At 40.3% G+C, this 25,796-nt stretch overlaps 1 protein-coding gene across 6 annotated transcripts in view; it reads right to left on the bottom strand.

Annotated features, from left to right (window-relative positions):
* The window catches only part of pde1cb (phosphodiesterase 1C, calmodulin-dependent b), an 83,655-nt gene that overhangs the window by 31,248 nt on the left and 26,611 nt on the right, over positions 1 to 25,796 (bottom strand). For 2 of the 6 annotated variants that reach the window (XM_041055244.1, XM_041055247.1), the window contains exon 4: positions 18,073 to 18,099. The exons of 3 other annotated variants lie outside the window; for them this stretch is intronic. In XM_041055244.1, the coding sequence (XP_040911178.1) occupies positions 18,073 to 18,099 (27 nt within the window). Of the gene's footprint in view, positions 1 to 18,072; positions 18,100 to 22,919; positions 23,517 to 25,796 lie in introns of those variants that run through there. One more of the 6 variants, XM_041055249.1, reaches the window with a different exon arrangement.

Genomic DNA, 25,796 nt, shown 5'->3' on the forward strand with positions numbered 1-25,796 from the left:
TTTAGGTGCAACAATATTCAGAAATAATGCCCCGTAGACTAAAGCTTGATAGAGTGACAGAAATGTCCTTAGATGATGATTAAAATTTAAATATGTTTATTTTTTTGTTTTTAAATGGAAACTGTGGCACCTCATCTTCCATTCTGGCTGACCACACAAAGACAGAACATTTGGTTTTGACCGGAGATTACAAAGGCTAATATATTTAACGTGAATGTGGTTGTGTCAATGACCAAGTGTGTATATATATTTGTGTTGTGTCTGCAAGAGTCAAAAGTTTTTCTCAATACAAACTACATTTCCTTTAATAAGCAATTAATAAGCAATTTGTGAGTTCTGGGAAGTCATTTGCTCTGCAGGGAAATAAAACAAAGCCAACAGCTTAACAGAAAGTAGTCAGTCTGCACAGAAGCAGCATTACAGCATGTCAACAGTCAGCATTGCATCACAGAATTAACAGACTTTGTGTACCTGTGTACTTTTGTGTATGTGTTTGGGTGCCTTTGGTCTGTGTTTTAACGGCATGATCTAGTCCTCATGTGACAGAGTTACATAGTTACAATGGGGAAAACCCACTGGAGCACATAAGAGCATGGCCTGCAGCCAGAGGGAAACTCTGAGAGCTGACTAATCATAGAGAGTAACACACTGCTGGCACAACTGAAGGAAAACTTTACACCTGCCTGGAAAACACTTAAAGGAGGTGTACTTGAAAAATACCCTTGTATACTGTATAAGAAATACCCATATAATTCAGTAACTTTAGAACAAAAATATCAAGTTTGAGTCTGTGTATAACATGGTTTAATTAACAGTTTTGTTAATTCAAACACATGGTTCAGCTGATTTGCTTAATGCAAGTAGATAGCTCAGCTTTGGGTTTGGGTTAATATCAGAGTTCAAACTATATTTATAATGAAACGAAGCCTGCAGTTAGAAAAAGGATATATTATCACATTGATAGTTTACAAAGTCCTGCATGCACTTCATTTTTTTCTCAAGGTGAAATCTGCACCAATATAATCACTGAGAATAGCACAAGTCACCAAACATGCATGAAATCTGAAAAAGCAGACATGGCCAATTAATACTGTCTTTCCATGACTCTGGGTATTAATTAGCAGAAGAAGAAAAATGAGTAGCGAGGGGGAGGAGGTCAAATAGAAGCAAACGAACCTACGGGAAGAATGTGAGCTCACTAGAACAGACACCACTGCAGGATCGCATAATTAAACATTTAATGGACTCACTAATGACTGTACTATTGTCCGCCTTTTGTTTTGGGCTTCAAATGACAGCATATTTGAGTAATACATGGAAAAGGAAAAGAGTGTTTTTGAAACCTGCCGTAACAAACCTTTTATTTCACATCACAGGAACCAGCCAGAGGGCCTGGTGCTGGTAGAGACAGGAAAGTTTGACATGCTTTCTGATACAGCATACTTCAATAACTAGGCCTTTCATTCAACAGAACGGTGCAGTAAGGTTCATTTATAAACAGTGTTCAAACTCATATTGCAAGTGTATTGTGTACATCTTATCTAACTAACGCCTCAGAATACTTTCTGGATGCCTTTGATCCTGCCTCTTACGATTCATGAACCTGTGAATTTTTATTACAAAATACATTTGGGAACTATTTGACAGCTGGTATATTAATTATTTCAAATTAAGGAAAACTATGTGCTCCGTACCTATACAATACAAGCCCTATTTAAACCTAAAACTTTGTGACATTATAAACAGCCCTCATGTCATGTTTATACTTCTTATGGTTGCATGATTTAGCCCTTTAACTTCAAATCAAGACAAATCACTGCCTAACATTGGTATTGTGATCAGTGTATTAGGCCCATCCTTCCATTAAAAAGTTTATTGTTAGATGCCATAATTCCTGGAAGCACTGTTTTCAAAACAGTCCCAGCCCACAACTGCAACAGGGAGTGCATTTATTAAAATCACCACAGCACCACAACATGTAGTTCATATTTGCATAAATAGCTGGAAACGCTACCACAGCACCCAGACAATATGCCTGTTATTCTTTGTTATACCTGATTAGCAAAGCCAGCAGAGTGAAGCAGCTCTATTAAGCATTCAAACACACTATTGCACACCTACTCAAGTCTGTTAAAATGCAACAGACAGTTAGATTTTCACAGAAACCTTTGTGTGAATGTGTAATCAAAGTTCAGTGGCCTGACACGAAACAACCCAACTGCACTAATTGACCTCACTGACAATCTGTACAGCTCCTGTCACTCCAACAACTCACACGGGGAAACCATAAACATATACAGATACGGAACATTTATATCCCTCTCTAAAGTATATCTTCCACTTCATCTCCAGAATGATACCCTCTTGTTCTCGTACCATATGTCTCAGTACACTTTGCACTCCAAATGAACTCCCATTATGTCTTTTCATCAATAAATTCCTGCAAATGTACTGAGTGATTCTAAGAAGTAGGAAACTCAAGAATTAAAATCCAACACCATAAAACAAAGTAAACAATGTCTGCGTCTCTAATCTCACATACAAATCCTCTCTTTGATTTCTCTAGTGACCCTACCTACAGCACTAGCTGCCCTGTCAAACATGCCCTCTCCTACTACATGTGTCAGTGCTGGAAAATAATCCCAAATGCGCTGTGGGTGCATGAGTTACGTAATCCCAGAGATTAAAGTATGTTTCATTGCCAGAGTGGGTCTATAGGAGACAGAGGCAGAGAAGTATTGTATGTGTACATGAGAGACACTGAGCAAGACTGAATTTGACGCAGCAGATGTTTTATGACCCCTTTGGTTTTAACCAGCCCACTGGAATTCCACTGAAAAGTGTAAAACCTAAAAGCAGACATTCCTTTTTTCACAAAAGGTGTCGTCTACCTTTTTGAATCACTGACAAAATCTGAGTATTTTGAGTTTCAATGTGTCTTCAATGTATTTTTGTATGAAATAGAATTGTTAAAACATCTATATTGTGCTTGTCAAGCCTTCCAAGGTAGCATGCCACACGTTCATTCGGTGTTGTCCGGCATGTTCACCAGTTCATAACCGGGTCATTAAATGTCAGTAATTCACTTACAACAATCTAATAAGGTAAAACCAGATTTTCCAAGGTCGTTGAATTCCCATGTCAGATGAGTCATGCTGGCAAGAGGTTTCTGTCTGTCTCTGTCATACACACATGAAGACAGTAAGTACAAACATACACTCACATAAAGTCATGAAGCTGGAGGCGGTGGTACAGTTTGCAAAAGCAATTTGGAAAGCATACGTTTCACTGCTTCAAATCCCTGTAATTGGCTTCATGATTCAGGGTGTGAGGACAGGGGGTTCCTCCTCGCCAAACTGCCACTAGGATGCCCTTGAGCAAACCACTTAACTCCAAGCTGCTTCATTAATGCTGCTCAGTGGCCAACAGTATTAAAAAGTGCAGAAATATCAGGCAGCGACTCAAAGCCAAATGTGTGTAATGACACGAACGTTAAGTAATGTATTGCCGAAAACAGAATATTCATACTTATTAAACCCCAGACCTAATTAAGGGTTAAAAACCAGCTCTCTCAACACAAACGCAACACAATCCCATTCTACAATTAGCTCTAATTGCTGTGCAACACTTAAAACTTCTTAATGACCCAAGAATTGCGATTAACCCAGGAACACTCTGGTTTCACAATCAGATGTTATTTTTAGGAATCCTTCCAGTACTGATTAGCTAGCACCACACTGGATGCCAGCAGCAGGTGTTGTCATAGTCAAATGCTACTGCTAGGCTAATTATTTTAACATGGATTTGTTCCGATCTGACAGGCCCATGTGGGCACAGCAAACTCAAATCTCTGCACAGTAACAACCAATCTAGGACAATGGAGATGTGTGAAAACCTTTTCTCATGCTGTGGAAAGTGCGACGCCTTGGAGAGCGATTCAAAAACACAATTACAGTTGAAGGCTTGGGAGTAAATAAGATGAAGTAACACAATGAACAATCTGAACAGATGGGAGAAGGTAAGGTGCCGTGGTGTTACAGCGGGGCCAAACAAGAAAGAGAAGACAGGTCCTGATGCAGTTTGCATTTGTCCAGGTCCCAATCAGATGTGAAGTAATTTCCTCAGATGATCACAGATTAGATTTAATTAATCAGATTGTACATTGTAAAAGGGCTGTTTCAGTATCAAGCAGTGGGATGCATCAAAATTTATGGGTGAGAATCTAGTAGAGCTCCATTTCCATGTGGTGGCACATTGCCTCATTCTCCTCTTACTTTCATTATTTGACATTTGTGGGTTCATAACTCAGGAACTTCACTTTATTCCATTCCTCTTCAAGGTCCTTTATTTTAGAGTGGAGGACGTTGCTGATCCCATTCCTCCTTAAACAGCTCATCACCTCTTCCAGGGCATGTCAGTGTTCCTCCTCCATCTCAAGGGCCTTGACATTTGTTTGAGCTCTTGCTCACTGCTGTTTTATCTTCCTCCAAGTCATTTTTGGTGACCATGTCACAGAGGTTCAACTCAGACTCTCCTTTCAGGCTTTTGTTTGTTCCCCTGCAAGGACAAGGTCCTCTTCTTAACTTCCAGAACCTGAGAGACCTCAGAAAACAGTCATTATCTACGACTGGGAACAGGGTCTCCATCTCTTGCTCCCAGGCCTTAAGTTTCATGCTGAATTCGCCAGTGCCAAGGTTAAAGGTTAAAGGTTAAAGCTTTGCTGCTGTCATTTTGAGATATGTGTGTCATACATATGTAGAAGTGAAATACTGTTTCTCATGGACCAGTTCAGAGGGGGCCGGAGTTGCTTCTCCTACATTTGAAAGGTCTTTACTCAGACTCTTTGGTTTTGCTGGAAAGGTCAGTTTTCTCCAGGTTATTTGTCTGCGCCAGGGCTGTCAGACCGTGCTCTTGTGTCATAGGGCCAGTGTTTCGGTTGAGGTCACTGATTTGTTTCTGAAGAGCCTTTTTGTCTGCGGAGGACATTATTGTCCGTGAGGCTCTCAGTGTTTCGGAGTAGAGCCTCACTTTGTTTGATGATCGCCACACTGTGTCGGTAAAGCTCTTCTTGAAGTGCTGGAGGAGGGAGTAGTTGGTTTGACAGAGCGACTCAGAAGTCTCAATGGTGATAGTCTGCTCTGGGGAACTCATTTTCACTGCCAGTAAACATGCTCTTTTTGTTGTCTGCTGTTATTAATGAATGCTCTGTATCTTTCACTAAGAAAGAACTACTGAATGTAATAATAAAGGGTGTCTGAATAGGTTGTCCCCTTTTCTCTCTTCTTCCTCAGTCCTCTACTCATCTTTCACACTGCCCCAATGGCAGCCTTCACTTCCCACACTCACTCCAGCTTCATCATCCTTACTGGTCCTAGTTTGTGTCATTACTCCATTACTCACTCTCTGCTACAACAACAGATTCTCTTACAAATATGAGCAATCAGATTTGAGTCCAGCTTGAATATTTGTTGAATGCATTTCTGCTTTTTTGTGATCAGATCTGTGCAAGACGCATGAAGTGACAAGTGTTAAATGGGGGTCAAAGCATAAATTAGCTCAGATATAAGACAGCCTTTAAAATAATAATAACATTTATCACAACAGTTTAACGAATGAACTACATCTTTGTGCAAAATACCAACAATAACAACCATGCCATGAAGGAGCACCACAATTGATTTTGACTGTCCTTTCACGGGTGACTTAAGCATGCATGTTATCTCACATTGGAAACCCACAAGCTCTGAGAAGTGCAGATGTTAAGGTCATTCAGAGATAAAGAGGGGGGTTGGCTAACACAACCTTAAACTGTACTTACTGTAAAGGTAGCCACATCCCCGAAGCACAAAAATGGCATAGGTGACACAATCACACAAACACCCACACTCCACCCACACAGGCCAGTGAGCTAACTCAATGAAACAGAAGAGGTAGAGAAAATAGTGCTTTCAATTAGATTATCTGTTTGACTCTAAGCCAGAGCATAATATCAGATAGTGCATAGTGCTCTGAGAGTCTATCAGAGATTATTACAGCAGTAATCCAGACATAGTGATGGGCAACTATGGCTGCCTCAGTGTTACTGTGACAATGGGAGCAGGTGTAGTTACACACACAGAAACAAAAGCTTTTTCAGAGTGTCCTGTCCTCTTAAGCTGAGTTACCCTGATGTTGTTATTAGGAAACAGATACAATCATTGAAACCACATGGAGACATACTTCCAGTTAATTCTTCCAGATAGCTCAAAGAGGAAGAGACAAAGAAAAGAGAGAGGGTGGGGACATGATAACACAGTTGTCTCTGTCCTTGTCCTTGTCTCTCTCACACACACACAGACACACACATAAACACACAACACAGATAGATCAATACAAGCTGAAAAGTGCTGCACTGTGGTGAGTGAGGTCATCACTGGTCTGTCCTTCAACCCTTGGACAAACAAGGACATCAGAGTGCACTTTATTTGGCAATGGGCCACTTCACACAACACACTGCACTCATTCACTCACTCACACACACACACACACACGCACACACACACACAGATAAGACCTTGCAACCGCAGCTTTATTCCCAATGAGCCATCATTCAGTACATTTTGTGAGCCTCACATATGGGCATTTCAGCAGTTCAACGCCCATTACTGTCATTTACTGGTAAATCATTCCAAATTTATGTGTGCGTGCTGAGCTTTCCTACACAAATCACTGAAAGACTCATAAAAATGTACCTCTTGAGTAATAACATATTTAAACTGTATGTCCTTGGGTACTATGTGCACAACTAAAAATTCGCCACTGTACCTTATAGGCAGGAAAGAATATAGTTTTATCCTGAATCAAACTGTAGTATAATCTGTGAACCCCACAGTCTGGGGAACAAGATACAGGTATTGTCTGTAAGTTTTCAGTCTCCTCTTTCCAAGCTGGTAATGTGGGAAGAGAGTACAAATTAATACATAAATAATTAATACAGTAGTTAAATAATTTAGATGGACTGAAAAAAAAAGAACACTGATTTATTTTTCCTCTCCCATTTATCATTTCACAGCATTTTATTTTTCAACTCTCCACTTTTCTCCACTTCTATTTTCTCATTTGAAGCACACACTAAATCAATCATCTATTTCCCATTTTCCCTAAAATAACATGTTTCTTTTGACTTAATGAGGCAGCTATATCTAAGCAGTGGCAGCATGTGTGCTTTTGGGAGTCTACTTTATGCTGTAACATACTTGTTCTTACAATTAGTCTAACAGATACTGTTGCAGCCATTTTCTGTACTTGGTTGGCACAAACAGAGAACAAATCCACTCTAAAACACACACATGACCACTTAAAGATGGCTTTGGATGATGCAACTTTTTAATGTATTCCTTTGACTAAAGTGTCAAATATTTAAATAAACTCATCAGTTTGGGAGTGGGACTAATTCCTTTTCAGAGGATTTCATTCTCATACACACCTATCAGTCAGGTGTGCATCGGAGTGTACACCGTATTCTCTTTAGATTCCACAACCGGCAAACAATCACACAGGGAGGTGTCCATTAAAAAATATATATAAAAAAAAAAACCCAGTGAAATCCAGCCACATCACATGCTGCACTTTGAGTAAAGTACTTTCTCTAGTCTTGAAAAGTCCTGCTCTTGTACAACTGTGGGTTATAAACACGAACAATAAGTTCAGGCCCTTTCTCTGGAGGGTGTCTGAAGTCACTCTGGGTGAAACTGAGGAAAATCAACAATAATAAAAGTGGCAGGTGCACAAAAGGGGCAAACCACAACAGTAACTCCTGACATTTACCGACCACAGTTGTATTACTGGTAAAACTATTCTGGGTTTGAATTTTTCTTTATGCTAGAGTTCTCCCAGTTCTGCTTCCTTTCACTCTCTATGGACCAATCTGACCTTTTTGTCAATATACTCTGGCTTTGTGGTTACTACCTTCGGGGAGTGTGTGTTTATGTCGATAAACTGCCTTGTTATCACATTGTTTTAGATGCATTGCTTTACCTGCCTGACAGTAACTTTACCCAAAATGCAATGAAAGGATTAATTGCCGTTACCCTCTTTGTGACTCCTTCAAAAAATTCCAATGAACTATTGCATTTTTTGTGTAGATAAAGATAAAAGATACAAGATTTGTATTTTGTGAATTTTCTACCTAATTTTAATGTGATGTGATGTTTTCTATTTTGACTTTTGCTCTGTTTCATTCTGGTCTGCACTTGTTTGTTTTTCTTGATTCACCACAAGCTGATTGTCCTGATTTGCAGGTGTCAGGTGACCGTTGTTCTCGTCCTGATAAAGGCTGTTTGTCAAAACATTAATCTTATGAAGCGTGCATCTCTCCATTCTCTGTTTTTTAATATCTGCATGTGACCCAGCACCTCACTGGAATAGTTGTACATGTTACCTCAGATTTTTTAAAAACAAATTGTATTGTCAGTATTGTTATCTTTTTTTAAATGAGAAATAAGAGCAGCCTTCTGTGTTAACATGAACATCTGTCACACTGTATGTGTCAGGACTTAAATCACATGTGATTGAGAAAGTGTGGAGTATGAATGACTGATATAATCACTAAAGTAAACCATGCAGTCCACACAAATGAATGTAACAGTGAACTACTGTACTGACAGTTTATTATCTGGAGAGGATGTTTAGTCCAATGGGTCCAAAAGAGCGCTAAAAAAATAGTGACAGAAAACAGAGACCTAACTGCGTCACTGCTGTGATTCCCAGCATTCTTCTTGGATTAACATCAAAGCAAACACTGGCAGGTTTATTCACATACTAACACATTTATGTAAAAACAATTCATGCATTATCACACACACACACAGATGCAAGTGCTTGCAAACGCACACACTCAAATAGGACCACACAGCCAAAGTGTTATTAATCTTTCCATATTTGACTAAAGAGCTTTCTACCAAGTGACAAACACCAACATGTTTCACTTCACAATGCCAAATCCTTCACTGTCCGCTGTTTACATAACAGCTAAGCAGCAACAAGCTGCAAAACACCACATCACTGATCAAGCCATTATCTACTTGGCTACCATCCAACAGAGGCTGAAAGCTTCATTCAAAAAAAGAGTTCAGTTACTGCTTTTAATTTCCAGTTTCGATTTACCTGCAGGATCATGCCAATGTGCAAAACAACATCAACAAGCTGCAGAGTTAGATCTACTCTCACACACAACAATTCACTTTAGTCCAATGGCAACAGATGATTTAAAAGGATTGGATACAGCTACAGCAAAGCATCAATGTGCAAAATGAAGCAAACATCTTAAACCTGCAGTAAATGCTTCAGTTTTTGACCTGATAATGCTGAGTTTGAGTTTTGTTGGCAATGTGTCAGAGAATAGTTGATTCAGTTTTATTGCACTGCTCCTCACCCTTCCTTTCCCCCAGCAGTTGGAGGGGGGAAGCAAAATATTAGGTTCATCTGGCAATACAAGATTAGATGGATTTTTGCGCCCGCTAGCCACCAGACCAAATAATCGTTCCAGCCTGCAATTCATATCTAAGTGAGACTTCACATTCAGCCCTTTCTGTGATGTACTGCATGAGGACTTGTCTGTTTAAAAAACTGTACATCCAGGTATGTTTTTAGCCAAAAACACGTCTCTTTTGTTTAGATTACAGGTCTCTCTGCCCCAAACTTTTATCTAACTTGTTCCATGTTCTGGTTAAGCAAGGTCATTCTCCAGGTTCTCAAGTTCTCTATAGCACTGGAAATCTCATGCATTCTTCCTGGTTTTATCCATCTGCTTTAGCAAGAAAAGCCCATTTTACAGACATGGGCTTTCATATTGGTTATGACAGAGGATGTGGGCCACAGAAAGTATCTGAATACACTACATGTGAGGTCTGCGGCTCCCACTAGAGCCAAAATGACTGGGTTAGCTGGAGATGAATGAGGTGAGGTGATAGATAGCTGAATGGAAAGAAAAACACACACACACACACAGATGGCTGCTGGGTATCACACATGAGTACACACATTCAGCATACAAAGCTATAAGGGATGAACACAGCCTCTTTTTCACATTCTCACAGTGTGACCAAATATTTTCTCTCTCTCTGAAAAACACGAACAGACACTAAAAAAAAATAGTCACACATTCCTGCTCCGTCTCTCCGCCTACCTGGGGTAATACCCTTTGGACAAACAGTGACAACGGGGACCAGGGTAGAGGTTGAAGGAGAGGTTGGAGGAAGGGTGGATATAAACAACCAGATTAAGGAGACAATCTGCACCATAAATCTGCAATATTATCTGCTGTATGCAGCAGGAAGGGAAAGCCTCGTGAGCTGGGTTGGCACCAAGAAAGCCTGTGACGTTTATGCTCTCATCTCTGCCGTAGCCTCAACTTAGGATAAAAGCCTATCATTTAGGCTTTGTAATCAATCTTCAGAGTAGCAATACACTTAGCTCAATAATGTCTTTTGGAGGTAGGCAAAGAGGGAGAAAATAATCAGTGTAGAAGCCCTTTGCGGCAGAATGAAAATGCAGCACTAGTGCATACAATAACCCTCTTATGATGTCACTTTAAGATAAGCAAAGAAAAAAAAAATCAATTTCAAAGTGATTTGCCTCATTGTGTGTATCTATTGAAGGGTATAGTTTGGCCTGAATGGAAAATCCATCACAAGCAGCTGTTTGTCTATATATGCACATGTTGCATAGGTGCAGGTATTGTACATCAAAGAATGTGTTTTTAGGTACACGTGTACTGATGCACAAACTGAAGGGTGTCTCTTAGCACCTGCATGGTTTAGAAAACTGTGACGCGGTGTGAATCATGCTGAGGCGGTTACCTCAGAAAAGAAAGGAGCACCTGATGTGGAGGAAAAGGGAAAAAGTGGGGGGGGGGGGGGTCGGTTGAGAAGAATGTAATTAGCCCTAGCTTGGAGATTCGTTTGAGCTGGGCAATTACCCCTCTAATCATCAGGTAGTAGGAAGAGGAGGAGATGGAGCGAAGGGAGGAAGAAGGAGGTGAAGAAAGATCGAGAGGAGAAAGAGAACAGCCAGAGAGGGTGGTGCTCATCAGTGTGTATGTGCTGTGAACCACAGTAAGAAAACAAACCACAAAATCACAACATTCTTGCCGAAAGAGACCCTCCAAAAAAAATGATAAATCTACTGCTGCTTTTGGTTGTACTGCACACAAAATGCAGACGAAAACTAGCACACACAAGGAACCAAACCCAAAAACCAGACACAACTCATCAGCTCAACTAGAAAACAATTACAGAAGAAAGTGAGCCATTAATGGCTGAAATTGAGGTCTTGAGTTCTCTCAGCTGGACTGCGGTCTGTCTAAACCCCAACAGACTGAAATGAAGAACAGATGCCTCTGTTTTCCATCAAAACAGCTCTGCTAACCGAGTTAATGCAGATGCTCAGTCTAGATAGTTTACTCCATGGATGTAGAAGAGACTACGTAGGTAGGTGGCATTTCATAGTACAGCTAAACTCGACCAACATATGGTGAAATAGCTAACTGTTTCTATTGATAACTACCCTTTGGAAATAATCATTCACATTACATTTCCTTTTGTATATTTTGTGAAGTCATCAGTCTTATGGTAGTGATTCTCTGCTAGTAAAGGTTTTTGCGTCTTCCACGCAAATAGATTTTTTTTAAAACATGAATGATGCGCAAAGACTGAGTTGGATACTCACAAACTGAATGTTATTTGAAAAAAATATAGAGGAACATACAATAGTTAGTTTTCTAATGGTTTCGTGTTTTATTGACATTAGATCTCAAAATATCACAAAATATCGCCACCCACAATTTATTTCAGTGAACCCACTCCTAATATTCCGTGATGTGGATGGAGACACTCATAAATTCCCATTTCCTTTTGCAGATTTTCTGGAAATTCGGTTGAAATCTATGCTGCACTTGGATGGAAGCCTGGTTAGTGTCTTGTAATCCTAGGTGGGATTGGCCAAATGTTTTCAATTACATGAATATTAAATCAAATTACCTTACTAACCACTAAAACTAGTCATAATCACAATAATAGTAAGAATTTCCATTTTTTACGTCCATTTTGTTAAACAAAATGTCCCCAATGTAAGAGATTTGTTGTAATAATTAATGTTTAAAGTGAGACTGTGCCTCAATTGATCCTGAAGTAGCATCTGTGCTTCTAATGTTTTTGTGATTAAGAGTGCATCATCATCTCTATTTTTAATTCATCATCTAAGCACTTTAATCATCTTTATTGCCACAGTAATTTCTGCTCCTTATTGCTCAAGAGACAATTATTTTGTTTGTTTTAGAAGATATGATTGTATTTGTTCCAATAACAGTATTGCGTTGTTACCCCAAATGAATCATCTCCAATAAATAGCCCAATAGCTGTGGTGAATGACAAATGGTCCCCAACCAAAGAAAAGAGAGACAGAGAGGCTCGGGTAATGGCATCTAATGGGCTGTTCTTGAAAGGCAGCCAATGCCTGGAAGATTTGCTCCCTGATTACTGACATTAACCAAAGAGGTCCATTTTCCCTTGTGACTCTCATCCTGACAATATCTGTCCTCCTCTCCATTGCTCTTGCTCTTTTTTCTCTGTCAATGCGCTGACGTTCTTCATTCACTGTTCCCACTGTTGGTATTTTTATGCAAATGTTATTTTCGAGTGTGACGTTACTGTCCTGCTGCACTACATGGACCACACCAATATAGTGGCAAGTAAAAGTATGTAAATCCTTTAGAATGACCTGGTTTTCTGCATGAATTGGTCATAAAATGTGATCCTGATTTTCATCTAAATCACAAAGCACAGACAAACAGTGTGCTTAAGCTAATAATACACAAACAATTACAATCTTCTGTTTCTTGATTGAATACACCTATTAAACACTCACAGTGCTGGTGGTAAAAAAGTAAGTGAATTTAATAAGTGGTTTAAGCTCATATGACATCAATAACCTCAAACAAGAGCTTTCTGTGGCTGCAGTTCAGACATGCACAACGTCCAGGGAGGATTTCTAGACCATTGTTCCTCATAGATCTGCTCCTGCTCAGCCATATTCTTAGGATGTCTGCTGTGAACAGCGCTCTGAGGTCATTCCACAGCATCTTTGCTGGGTTAAGGTCTGGGCTCTGACTGGGAAACACTAAACTGTGGTTTTTCTTTGCTTGAAGTCATTGTGTAGTAGATTTACTTCCATGTTTAGGGTCATCCTTCAAGGAGTAGCAACAGAACTATATCTCCTCCATGTACAGACAGTTTGTCTATGACTAACTGGACCGATAAATATCTAAACCTTTTGAGGTGACTTTGTACCCTTTTACATCTTTGTCCAAATCAGCAGTTCTCAATTGTGAGTCTTTTTTGTGAGGCATGGTTCAAATCAGCAGATCCTTCTTGTAATTAGTAAACTCAAAATGTTTCAGTATTTTTTTATAATCAAAGTAGCTGAACCACACCACCAATCTTGTTTCATTGATTGGGCCCCAGAATTGCTAAATCGTAACCTTTTACGACAAATTTATAAATAAATGCAGGTAGTTTCAAAGGGTTCAGAAATACTGACATCATTACTCCCAGTCCTCCCAACATATTCCTTACTACTCATCTGCCCCAACAGCCAGAGAAGAAGTCATGTAATCATTTCGTATTCATTCAGTTAACTGCTCAGTTTTATCTTCTGTAAACTGTATTTCCCAAACTGCCAGTAATACGTTTTGTGGATTAATATTGAATACTTTGTTTTTCACCAAAAAGTTACCAAATTTTAATGTACTGAGTCTAAAAATACAGGAATTATACTGTACAATAGTTTTTAAAATGTCAGCTGTAAATTCTCACCAGGTTGCTAGACCCACAAATTCCCCTAAAAATAGGAACATGACCTCAGTTTCTTTAGGCAGTATTTTCTTTCATCGCTGCCACCACAAAAGAAAAATGAATTCCTATCTTGCAGATGGTTTATACAAAGGAAAATGTAAATCTGCCTGCTACCTGGCATTTATATCATCAAATGTCAAGCTATTACTGCGGCGAGCGATGGAGAGTAGAGCAACAGAATTTTCTAATTTATAAGAAAAATAACAAGAAAATGAAAAAATGCAAATCTACTGCAAATGTCCTCAAGTACAGGTGTGGACTTGAGTCATTAGAGTCACAAAAATGAGAATTTGAGATTTGGCTTGCACTGAAACCTTACTTCCGAAAGACCTGAATTAATACTTAAAAGCAACAAAATCAATGCATGTGTTTGAGACTGGAGATTCGCTTTGACAAGATTTATCTCAGCTGACTTCAGACATACAGACAGAGACACTGCCCCTGCCCATAAATCTCAATACTTCTTGTACATAAACACATAACACATATTGAGTATCTAAAGACTGAAGGAAAATGGAGGAGATCAGGTTGTAGATGCCTGAGCAGCCTGAGTCATTACTGCCACTGAAAACATGTACTGTATCCCTGCAACGCTTCCAAGGCTGCAATCTGAACAAACACAACAGCCCTGGGAGAGTGGAAGAAACAAAAACTCTCATATAAACACACACGCAGACACACACACTCTCAACAGTGCTGGCAACTGGGCAGACTGCATAAGGCCATTTCATGCTGGAGGCTTGCCTGGATCAGATGGCAAAACACTTAGGGCTTTTAAAAGCTGGGCTACAAGGAGTGACCACTGTAGCATATTTACAGTCTTAAGTAAAAGCCTGTTTCATTCAGCACTGTTTTCAGGCCAGGGAATTCATAGACATACACAAACCATCTACTTGTTGCTTTGTTGGTGAATAATCGCTACAAGTAAATCGTTCTTGAGTGATCGATGCCTTTTTTTTCGTAAACATAAAAGAAAAGTGTCGCTTTTTTCTTTATTTGGCAAGTACATAGAATCCAAACAGCTCCCAGAAGCTCAACATTAAGCAGAGATTTGTCAAAGACATAACACTTTTTGAATAGAGCAACAATCTAATCAACTATCCCCTGAACAGTGACTGAGCATAGAGCAAAAGACAGCATAGCATAGCATAGCATAGCTAGATAGATAGATAGATTTAGTGGATTTAACAAGGTAAGAGACAGCATTTTCTAATGACTCAAAGAGCTAACATTAGCTTACTTTGCTAGCTACCTACAGCTACAGTTGTCATTTCAGCCAGCAAAACTGACAACTGTTAGCTTGAAACGCTTGTTAACTTGGACCCATGATTTGTTAGCCTCTGTCTGAAACAGTGGACGCGTGGTTTTAAACATTACTAAGAATTTGGAGTGGTAAATCTGCCACTGTTTCCACTGTAAACTGCATATGTGCTGTGCCAGAATGGAAAGCTGACAGGCATAGCAACAGTAACCAAGGGGGGGCGGGGCTTAAAACTGTCAACTGTTGAAAGAGCAGATCACAACAGTGACCATGTGATCAAAAAACAATAACCAAAATAGTAACAGGCAAACTGTTTCCCTACTACCACACCAAACCCACATGAAACCAAACAAACACAGGCCTACACAGACAACCTTTTTATTTCTTTACAGCCTTACTTTCATCTCTCTTAACTCCCTTTCCATACAAACTGCACACTCACACAAACACTCCTCTCTCCCATCCCTCCATCCCTCACCCTGTGAAGAGGGCTATCTCTCCCTCCATCTGCGTGTGTGAGGGGTTGTCCTGGTGTGTCAGTAATGACAATGTCCCAGTGTTCCTCTCTGCCAATTAGCCCGGCCGTAATTACACAGACACATATGGAGCTGTCAATCATCCGGCTCCTCCACACAGGAACTCACCCACCCAGCAGAGAGAGCGAGAGAGACCGAGAGACAGCGACTGAGAGAGAGAGCGCGAGTTTCCAGCAGCTAGCTCTATACCACTCCAAACGACCCCACACTGTGCCAATAAGTAGCATGAGGAGAGTTTCGTTCAATTACTCTAACTGTGAAGCAATCCCACAGTTCACAGGAAAATGCCATGAAACAGCATTAGAGCAGCACTTCAGAAACCTATTCTTGTTTTGAGATTCATTTGTGGAGCAGTTACAATTTCCTATTTACTAAGTTAACACAATTTGTGCCAATGCATTTTTTTTTTAGATTGAAGCAGAACCAGTTTTGCAAAGATAAGTGGTTTATTGTGTGTCAAAATAAACTCTTCAGTGTTGGTTGTTTAGAGATGCTGGTTGGAAGAAACATTAAGTAAATCCAAACTGAGAACTGACTGTGTTGTTGGGCATATTTACCATCCATTTCACCTTTAAAAGATAATTCACCAATAATTGGTGATATCATACTAACACATACTGCATACTGCAACATATTTACTGTGGCTTGAGCAACACTTGATAAAAACTACTGTACCCCGCAGCTCCTTAGTCTTTTTAAGAAATGAAACTATATATCTTTAACCCATTTTTAAAAATGTAAGTCTGCAGCAGCACCTAATGGGCTTGGGGCTGAGTGCCACAGGAAGTTAGTGAGAGACACATTGTTGGTTTTGGTAGTTTGTCTTCAGCAGTGGAAACTGGGCACTTCAATTAGCCCAGTTAAAAAAGCATCACCTGTGTGATCTGGTTCAGGCTGAAAATTAAATGCATTTTTACCAGCCGTGTAAGATTGGCTGGTACTGTTTTCACCTTGTGAGTCTGTGTGTGTGTGTGTGTGTCATCATGGCTAAATGTGGTCCTGGAAACACCCACTGTAGCAGGAGCTACCACAGAGGCGGTTTTGAGTACATGTCTATCAGTCTCGACAGATTTTATCACAGCAATAGCGTCACAACTATGCAAGATGCAGTCACAAAATGTAACAGGTGTGTAGCTGAAAAAAATAAAGACCAATTTCAAAGATCAGTGCAAGCTGAGAGGCATTGCAGCTGGTGAGGTTTCCATCCCATAATATATCCTGCTGTCCATTATGGAACCCATAATGTATGGCAGCTCAAGTCAGAAGAACTGAAACTTATTGATACTGATGTTTGATTATGAATTGTTTTTCATCAACCTACTACAAAATCCTGTAGTCCTTAGCAACTAATATTTCTTCTACTTTTAGAGTACTATACTGCGTACTATAATTAGTACCAAATTGCATTGGGTTTTTCCTTGGAAATATCCTAGTAATTTATTGCTAAATTCCAGATGATGTTCAGGAGATTATGGGGAAAGATTCCAGGAATTCAGCTAAAATCCCATGACACATTGGAATTTAAAGGTTGTTCTTGTCATTTGCAGATGTGTCGTAAACGTTTTTAGAGTCTCTTGGGTCCTAAAGCCATAAAATATGTCCTTTGCACCAGAAAAAAATCATCACTGGGGAGGATGAAGTGAATAATGAAGCACACTGATAGCACATTTCAGATCAATACAGAAACATCTTTAACAAATGATACTTTAATCTTCATTATCCATTCATCCAGTGGCATTAATTAATCCCTGCTTTCAGCCTTGTAAATAAATACATTCAAGTCCCAGTTAATGGAGAGCCTGATTTCCCCTGAGCATCTCCAACAGAACTAAACAAATGAAAGTTTCATAATGAAGAAGATAACATGAATAGCACTTGAGATATTCGTCAAGCTTTCAAATTCTGAGATGTCTATGGTTCCCAACATCTGTGTCACCATAATTTCTATCCATTACAGTGCCAGTTATCTGGTAATGACGATGAGTTGACGCTTGATTCAACACGACAGAGAAGGAGAGAGGATTTGTGAATGCATATTGTGACAAGGTGTGTTTCACTTGTTCGACAAAGATCCGTGGCCCTCAGGAATGGAGGCAGATAATAATGATAATAATCATAGTAATAATAATAACGACTTTTATTTAAATTGCACTTTCATAACAGAGTTACAAAGTGCTCTTTGCAAGACAAGCAACAATGAATAATGAAGAAAGAAAGCAAAAAAGGTAGGAGAAGGTCCATGAGGTCCATTGATGCATGCGAGTGGGAGGAGCAGAGGGAGAATATTGAGAGGGGGAGGAGGAGAAGGAGGAGGAGATGGGGATGAATAAGGAGGAGGGATGAGGAGGAGAAGGAGGAGGTCCAGAGTCCCAGCAGCAAATCTTACCTCTGGGACGTCTTCTTGTACTTGCGCCTGCCAGAGAAAACAAACACGGAGGATAGTGAGGCATCGATTAAAATGTTACTCTTGTGATCTATGTTGGATTTATTTTTTTTTTACATAACATAATTAACCGACGGACCGACAGAAATATAAGACACTGGGCCTCATGCAAGAACCACCTGTACCAACAGATTCATTCTCAGCATGTGCAAGTGATTTAAGAAAATTTGTTGAATCCATATATATATAGTCAGCCTGTCTTCACAGGGAAAAAAACCAGTACACTGAATTGATTTGGAGATAAAATATGATACTGACAGAAACTAAAATCAGATATATACTGAAATAAATTTAATGTGAAAGTAATATGCTGTTCAACATATCATCATCACTATGGATTGCCATTTTGCTCAAGAGTATGAGAAGATCATTAGATTTTATGGTTTTGTTGTCATATTTTGGCAAAGAAATTACACAGTTCAGCAGCTGTGAGGACAGTTCTCTAAGTCTGGCAGCTGCATCAGGGTCTTTATGCAGGTCTCTGTCCAGGATCACCCTCTATTGCACCCAATAATGTAACTCACTGAGCTTCTTCACGTCCACATACCTTGTGGATATTATTCTGTCACGTCCTCACGGTTGCCTCTCATCTAAGTCACGGACCAGTTCGCTTTTGGACGGACCAGACTTTTTTTGGCATCTTACTACATGTCAAACTTGTCAAATATGACTACACAACCCTGCTATATTTGTAATGCTTTTGCCTGCTGATTTCTGAAGCTCAAAGGTGTAAAGTTCTTTTTCTTTTTACTCTTGGGTAAACAATTTTATAAATAAAACCTACCCACAAAAAGTCAAACAGGAAGCAATTCAGGATATGATTATTTTCATAACTGAAAATAATCTGATCTTACGAACACATCTGAATTCTCAGTCACAGGTGGAATTCAACAATTCTCAGTTGAAATGAACAAGTGTCAGGACAAGCAAACCTTACAGATACAGTAAGAGAGCTTAAGGACAAGAATACAAAAATGTTCTTGCATCAGGCCAATGGGCCTCCAACAACAGCTATTATATGCATATAAGTCTTTCGATTGTACTGTTTGTTTCCTTTTATTTCTGTTTCCTTTATTGCTCATCTTTTCAGCTGTGTTCACACATGCGCAGCAAATAAAAAAAAAATGCAAATGCTTACAATCACTTATGCAGATGAGGGATTTAAGAGAGGAGTAATGATATGCAAAAACACATGCATGCACACACACACACACACACACACACACGCACACACACGCACCACTCCACCCCCTGACATCCCACCCACTGTACTACTGCACACACACTGGGAACCTACACAGTTGCATTAAAACACACCTACTATCACCTACCCTAACACTTGGCCTAAAATACACCCACACCTCAACAAAGAGTTAACGGCATGGCTCTAAAAGCTAAATTCATACACACACACTTAAGGCACTCGTAGTAGAGAAGTGGAGGGAAGGATGGACCCCCTGCCACTGGGCCACAGACGTGGGTTTAAATTCAAGTCAGGCACAATTCACAGCACTTAGCTTGATTTGTTTCTCAATCGTTCTCCGTATCAATCTTTCCTGGGGCTCAGTGTAGAACTGCAAGCTAAGGAAGTTAGTCTTTGCAAAGAAATGTTAAGAGCTCCCCCAAGATTAGTGAAAAAAAAAATCAATCAATCATTTAGGGTCCACCCAGCGATTAAAAATAAAAAGACATTAAGTATCACAGTCAGATGGTTGTCTTAGAAAATGCTGGGGGTTTGAAATAGAGCAGATAATAATAAAAAACAGAGGAGCAAGTAAGAGTTTGAAGAAAATATGATATGTATAACGAAAACATGTAAAATAAAGATAAACAAAATGGACACCAGAGGATCAGAGAAAAACAACAGTATTGATATTTCCTAGTTTCCTCACCTCTTCAATCCTTTATCCCACCTTTTGCCCCTTCCCCCATCTCACTGAGCTTGCTTTATGTCCACATATATATATGTGTGTGTGTGTGTGTGTGTGTGTGTGTGTGTGTGTGTGTGTGTGTGTGTGTGTGTGTGTGTGTGTGTGTGTGTGTGTGTGTGTGTGTGTCAACAACACAGAGCTTCTTCTAATTAGAAGGCTTTAATACAATGTCCTCGGCATAACGAGGATGTGGGCTGAAAGGGGTCACGGAAATTCCAGGAATTATTACCTTTATTATTATTAAATAATAAAGGTAAGAAAGAAGTTATTAAGAAAAATCTGAGCTTAAGTAAACAAAATTTTAAGGTGTTCTTAAATGTCTGGTGGAAAACCAACAGCATGAAATTGGTTATCAAAATAGCTGCCAATTGATTTTGATTATGATTGTTGCATGAGAGAAAACACTAAGGTAAAGTAATAGGACCTCCAATTTGTACTACTAAGTACAGTACTTGGGTAGATGTACTTAAGATAAAACACAATCACATAAAGCGGTCAGCCGGGCCCCTTGATCCTCCTTTGGTCAAATCTAAATTACCCGTAAGGGAGCTCTGTGTGATGAACTGTTGATCAAGTGATTAAATAATTCATTGATTTCCATTAATCAATGGGTGACAAGAGGTTGGGTCTGTCGCGGTGATCTAATTTATTAATGGCAATCCATTGGAATCCATTCACCGATGCAAAAACATAAAGGGGCCATTTGTCACAGGGAAGTGATAAAACACAACACGCTGTTCATTCCTTGATCAGCGGATGTCACTGGGTTTTAGACTGCGTCACTGAAGGTTGAGCAGAGGGAAAACTGTCCAAAGCAAATGCTCCCTCTGCCTATCCATGGATGATTGGTGTGCTCTGTGGAGTACACTGTGCCAGAGAGGGTGCTGTGATAGCCATCCAGCACACACACACACACACACTCTCACACAAATCATACAGCTGCCAAACAAATCTCCTAGGATAAGCTGGCAGCACATACAGTAAATGTCACCAAGCTGCCGCGTACACTCCCAAACACACATCCAATCTATATCATCAACACGAGCACACACACACAGTCAACCTTTCCCCATCACACACACATAGATATACTGCATACTGTCGATCCTTCCCTATTAAACACACAACATACGCTGTGTGGCGCGTCAACATCTGTGGGGGCTGCCTGTCAGTTGGAGCTCCCTCTCTTCAGTCAGAGGCTCTTTGTGAGATTAAAGGCTAATGTGATCTCTGACACGCAACAGGAGCCCTCAGAGCACCCAGCAGACTGCAGCGTAGCCATGATGGAAAAAAAAAAAAAAAAAAGTCCTAGGTCCCCGTCATCTGACTCACTAGCCATCACATATCCGAAAAAGACAGATGGTTGTGATAGGAAATTTATGACGGTGACCAAATGGAAGAGACAATGAAGCCATCCGAGGAAACTAAATGTGGCACAAGATGATGGTGAAGGGAACCACACATTGGGCTTCTGCTACAGAAACAATGACTAATCATGGAACAACAGAAATACCATGACATGAAAAATAACTCAAAATAAATTAGAGTGATGTGAGGAGAGAGGAGAGGAAAGCTGACAGATGAACCCCAGAAAATCGTGAACAACCCCATGCAGGTCCATTCACTGTGGTGCAGGAGGAAACGGCACTTCATTCAGCTCTCCAACAGTAACATCAAAGATTTTTTTTCTAAACATAACCCTTCTAGCCACATCACTGTCTCCTCCCCCTGCTGAGCAAGAATGATGAGAACTTAAGATGAATAAGAGAAAATTCCCATTTCAACCCGTATATAAGCTGCGTGGTGCTTTCTTCTCAGGGCGAAAGGTCACTGAGGTGTCGATTGGTTGGTGGATGCAAGAAAGTAATATTCTAGTATTGGGGATTTAAAAAAAGGATCCCCTTAAAGAAGCTGGGAGAAATGAGGAATGGAAGGCTGTCACGTTAGCCTTCCATTCCTCAACGAAAACAAAAATACTTCCCTCTGGTTCACAGATGCTCCCAAATATACACACATTCAACCATTCAAGTCTAAATTTATAGTCTTGTTGCATCAAAATCTTACATGGACAACAGGTGTGACACGGAATAACAAAGCATCAACATCTGGGCAGTCACGAGAACAGCAGCAAAACTCCATTGTGCCTTTAGCAAAAATGGTGCAGTTAAGTAAAAGAAAGTACTTAAAGGACGCATTTCTGCATCAAGGCTGCAAGCGTGAGGAGCTCTCCTCTGTTACCACTTCAATTCTGATTTGTTTTTCTTTTCTTTCCTCTCTGTCCAATAAACAAACCATTCAAAACAGTTCAAAGGAAGTAGCTCAGAGCTGTTCTGTTTGCAGAGCAGTTCCAATCTCTTTCTGTGCTTTTCTTATTTCTTTAGGGTTACACAGTCGACTGTCCTCTTCCCTCACACATACACTGACACACACACATACACACAATGCAGCTGACATGCACTGTAAACAAAACCAGTGTGAGATGAAAAAAGCCAGGCTTTTATTATGACACCCAAGCTCTTTCCTGTATCCTTCCTAGGTTTTTATCAGAACTGATGAGGCGAAGATAAGATGTTAGAATTCCAATCATACTTTACTCGTAAATTCCCCTTTCACCCCAACCTGTTCCACCTGAGCAGGGGATAAGGAGGATTGTTTCTTATGTAAAGGAGCTAAACCACATTCTCCTGTTGCTGTGATTAAGTTATTGACAGATAAATTATTAGAAAAAATTTCACAGGTATATATTAAAAGCGTTGTTCCATGACAAAGCCGTGGCAATCATGCACAGGCACACACACACACACACAGCATTGCTTCACACAGACACTTGTTGATAAGAGTAAAAGTGGGTATACTCACAGTCCCCGGAGCCTGAGCCAAATCTTTTCAATCTGTTCCGGCTGGAGGTACTTCAGGGCCGTGCTTTCAAACTCCTCAATCTCTTTGGTGGGAGACTCCATGTCAGAGACTCTCGGAGTTCCGGATGTGGCAAAAAAAAAAAAAAAAAAAAAAGTTTAATCCCTCTTAAGTGTAAGTGGTGGGGAAGACGCAACAGCCGAGAAGAGAGAGGTTGCGATGTGGTGGAACCCAGGACGTGACCGAGGTTTCCTCTTTCTTCATTCACATGTGCACCCACAGCTGCGAGAGACCAGCCGTCATCCTTTCTTTTTTCCTCTTTTCTCTCCTGTTTATGTGTGAGAGAGTGTGTGACTGAAACTCAAAAACAGTGCAGTGCAGTGCTCAGGTAGCTGTGACAGTCGTGAAACAGCCAAACTGTACCTCTTTCCGTTCTCTCTCTCTTGCCTCTCTCTCTTGCCTCTCTCTCTCTCTCTCTCTCTCTCTCTCTCTCTCTCTCTCTCTCTCCTTCTCTCATTCGTTCACTTCTCTCCTGTGTGAGCACAGGGGTCCTGGAGCCGTGCCATGCTCTCCCAGCAACAACGGGATGCAGACGGCAGGGCAGCGCAATCCGGGATTAACGCTCACTACCGAGCTCTCCACACAAGAGGGAGGGAGGAGAAACACCACCAGTCAAAGAGAGGGAGGAGTCTGGTTGATAATGAGAAACCATGTTCTGTTTCATCCACTGGAAAACCAGAGGGAGTGAGGGAGGAAAACGTGGGGGGATGGAGAGGAACAGGGAGGACGAGACCTTTAGGAGAAGAAATGACGAAGGTGTGAGCGCCCTGGATTTGGAGAAAATCTCTCAAGAAAAAAATGGTTAAAGAGAAGACTTCAAACAGGACCTCTGGGCAACAATGACAGAGCTTTTTCTTCTCCTTTTTACCCACTAATTCAAAGACACACAAACACACATCTGCTTATTTCATCAGGAATGTAAAGGTGACTGTCATTAAGCAAACACTTACTTCATCAAAGGTGTAGATCAACATTTAAACTGAGTGCGAATGTATTCGTCTCAAAATGTGGATTATACATTTGCTGTACAACATATTAAACGTTATGCCAGGGCAGATTAAACAGCGTGCAGACAGTGCATTGACACCGATTTGACTGAGATTACGCTGATCCTTTGAGCGCATTCAGGACCATCCCATATTCAATACCCCCCCAATACAAGCACTGTGCTACATATAATATTATTCCTCGCTTCATCTCTTTTTCTTGCTTGCTGTAACACAAAAACAACATACTACAGAATCCAAAAATAACAGTGGTGTCCTCTAAGGTTTTATAGGCAAAAATGTCCTTTCTGCTTCATTTGGTCAGATAATGTGGCAGTTAGAGATGCTTTTATAATACCCGCAGCCATATAAGCCATCACAACTCACCAGTTCCTGCATATATCATGTGTTATATTCCCCCCGTAATAAAAGCTCCATCAGTAATTACATACAAATGCAGTAGGCGCTTAGTTCTGAATATTCTGGTCATTTTATTCTTAATAAACACTATAATAAACGTGTTTTCCCTGAGATGCCATTTCACTGATAGTGATTTCAACATCTATACTGTGTCTGCCCGAGAAAATATATTGCATTATATTACTATGTACTCTATGCTGGAAATATATTCCATACAAATATATACTGCTTACACTGCTGCTTTTGCTACATCTTCTCCTTCTTCTTGTTATAGTCCTTCTTTGCTAGTTCCTTGCTCACTGAGTGTCTAGTAAAAACTCGTGAGAACATACAACTTTCGTCTCATTGTCTGCAAGTCCAAAACTTGCAAGGATGACTCAGCCCAGTGCCCCCCTTTCTCTGAGCCCCCTACCACACTCTCAGGTCTTTCAATTACTTGATGCAGGATGCAGGGATAATGCCAGGGCGCCACCTCAAAGAGACTCCTGCTTTCATCTGCTGAGATGGGTCCTCCGTGAGGAGGAAGGAGAAAGGTTTGCCTGAGTGCCATGAAGCCTGCTGATGTTCTCTTCAAAGGCGCACTTATCTATGTCTCTTTCTCCCTTTCTGTCTTTGGCTTTCAGTTCCTTTCTCTCTCCGGCTGCCTTTCTTCAATCCATTCTTCATCACTGTGTCACTGTGTGTTTTTTTCCCCCTTTTGTGGAGGTATGCTGGCTCCCAGGAGATCTCAAGCCACAGGCAGAGTTGACAGGTCAACTTGAGGGGAAGCCACAACAGTAACTTCACATTTCACTGCTTGCTGTTCACAGGTTTACGCCCCAGAGACCTTATGTACCCTGTTATCTGTATGTGTAAGTGTGACACCGAACAAGGTTGAGCCTGGTGAGAAAGGTCAAAAACACTGCAAGGACTTGGAAGGTCATTTTAAGCTACACTGCACTCAGAACCAAGCATTTAGGTGGAAAAGGAAAAGTACACTAAGAAGCAGTAGTTAGGGGTCTCATAGTACAATCTGCTCTTGGGAAGAGAAGAAGAAATGTCACCCCTCACTAAATGTCAATTCTCCTGTTACCTCTACCCTATCACCACACAAGACCATCAGTGTTGAACAACTGGGTTTTGATATGTCTCTCACAAGCTTTTTTCATTCACATTTTTATATGTACAAACAAGTGGAACAACAGGAATGCCTTTGAACAAAGACTGTTCAAAAGTGACAGATCTTATTTACGATTGTCACGTTGCTCCCCTTTCTTAACACTTGACACAAACTAGTTTGTTTCAAGGATACCCACATCTTTAGGGTTTGGCAACTGAATCGTTTTCGGGGGTTACGGCTGAGGACAGATAGTTGTTACAGTACATAGAAAGACAAAAACAATGATTGCAAGTCTTTGACAAGATGCTAACTCTT

The sequence above is a fragment of the Toxotes jaculatrix genome, chromosome 14 (genome assembly GCF_017976425.1).
Source record: "Toxotes jaculatrix isolate fToxJac2 chromosome 14, fToxJac2.pri, whole genome shotgun sequence".
Lineage (NCBI taxonomy): Eukaryota > Metazoa > Chordata > Actinopteri > Toxotidae > Toxotes > Toxotes jaculatrix.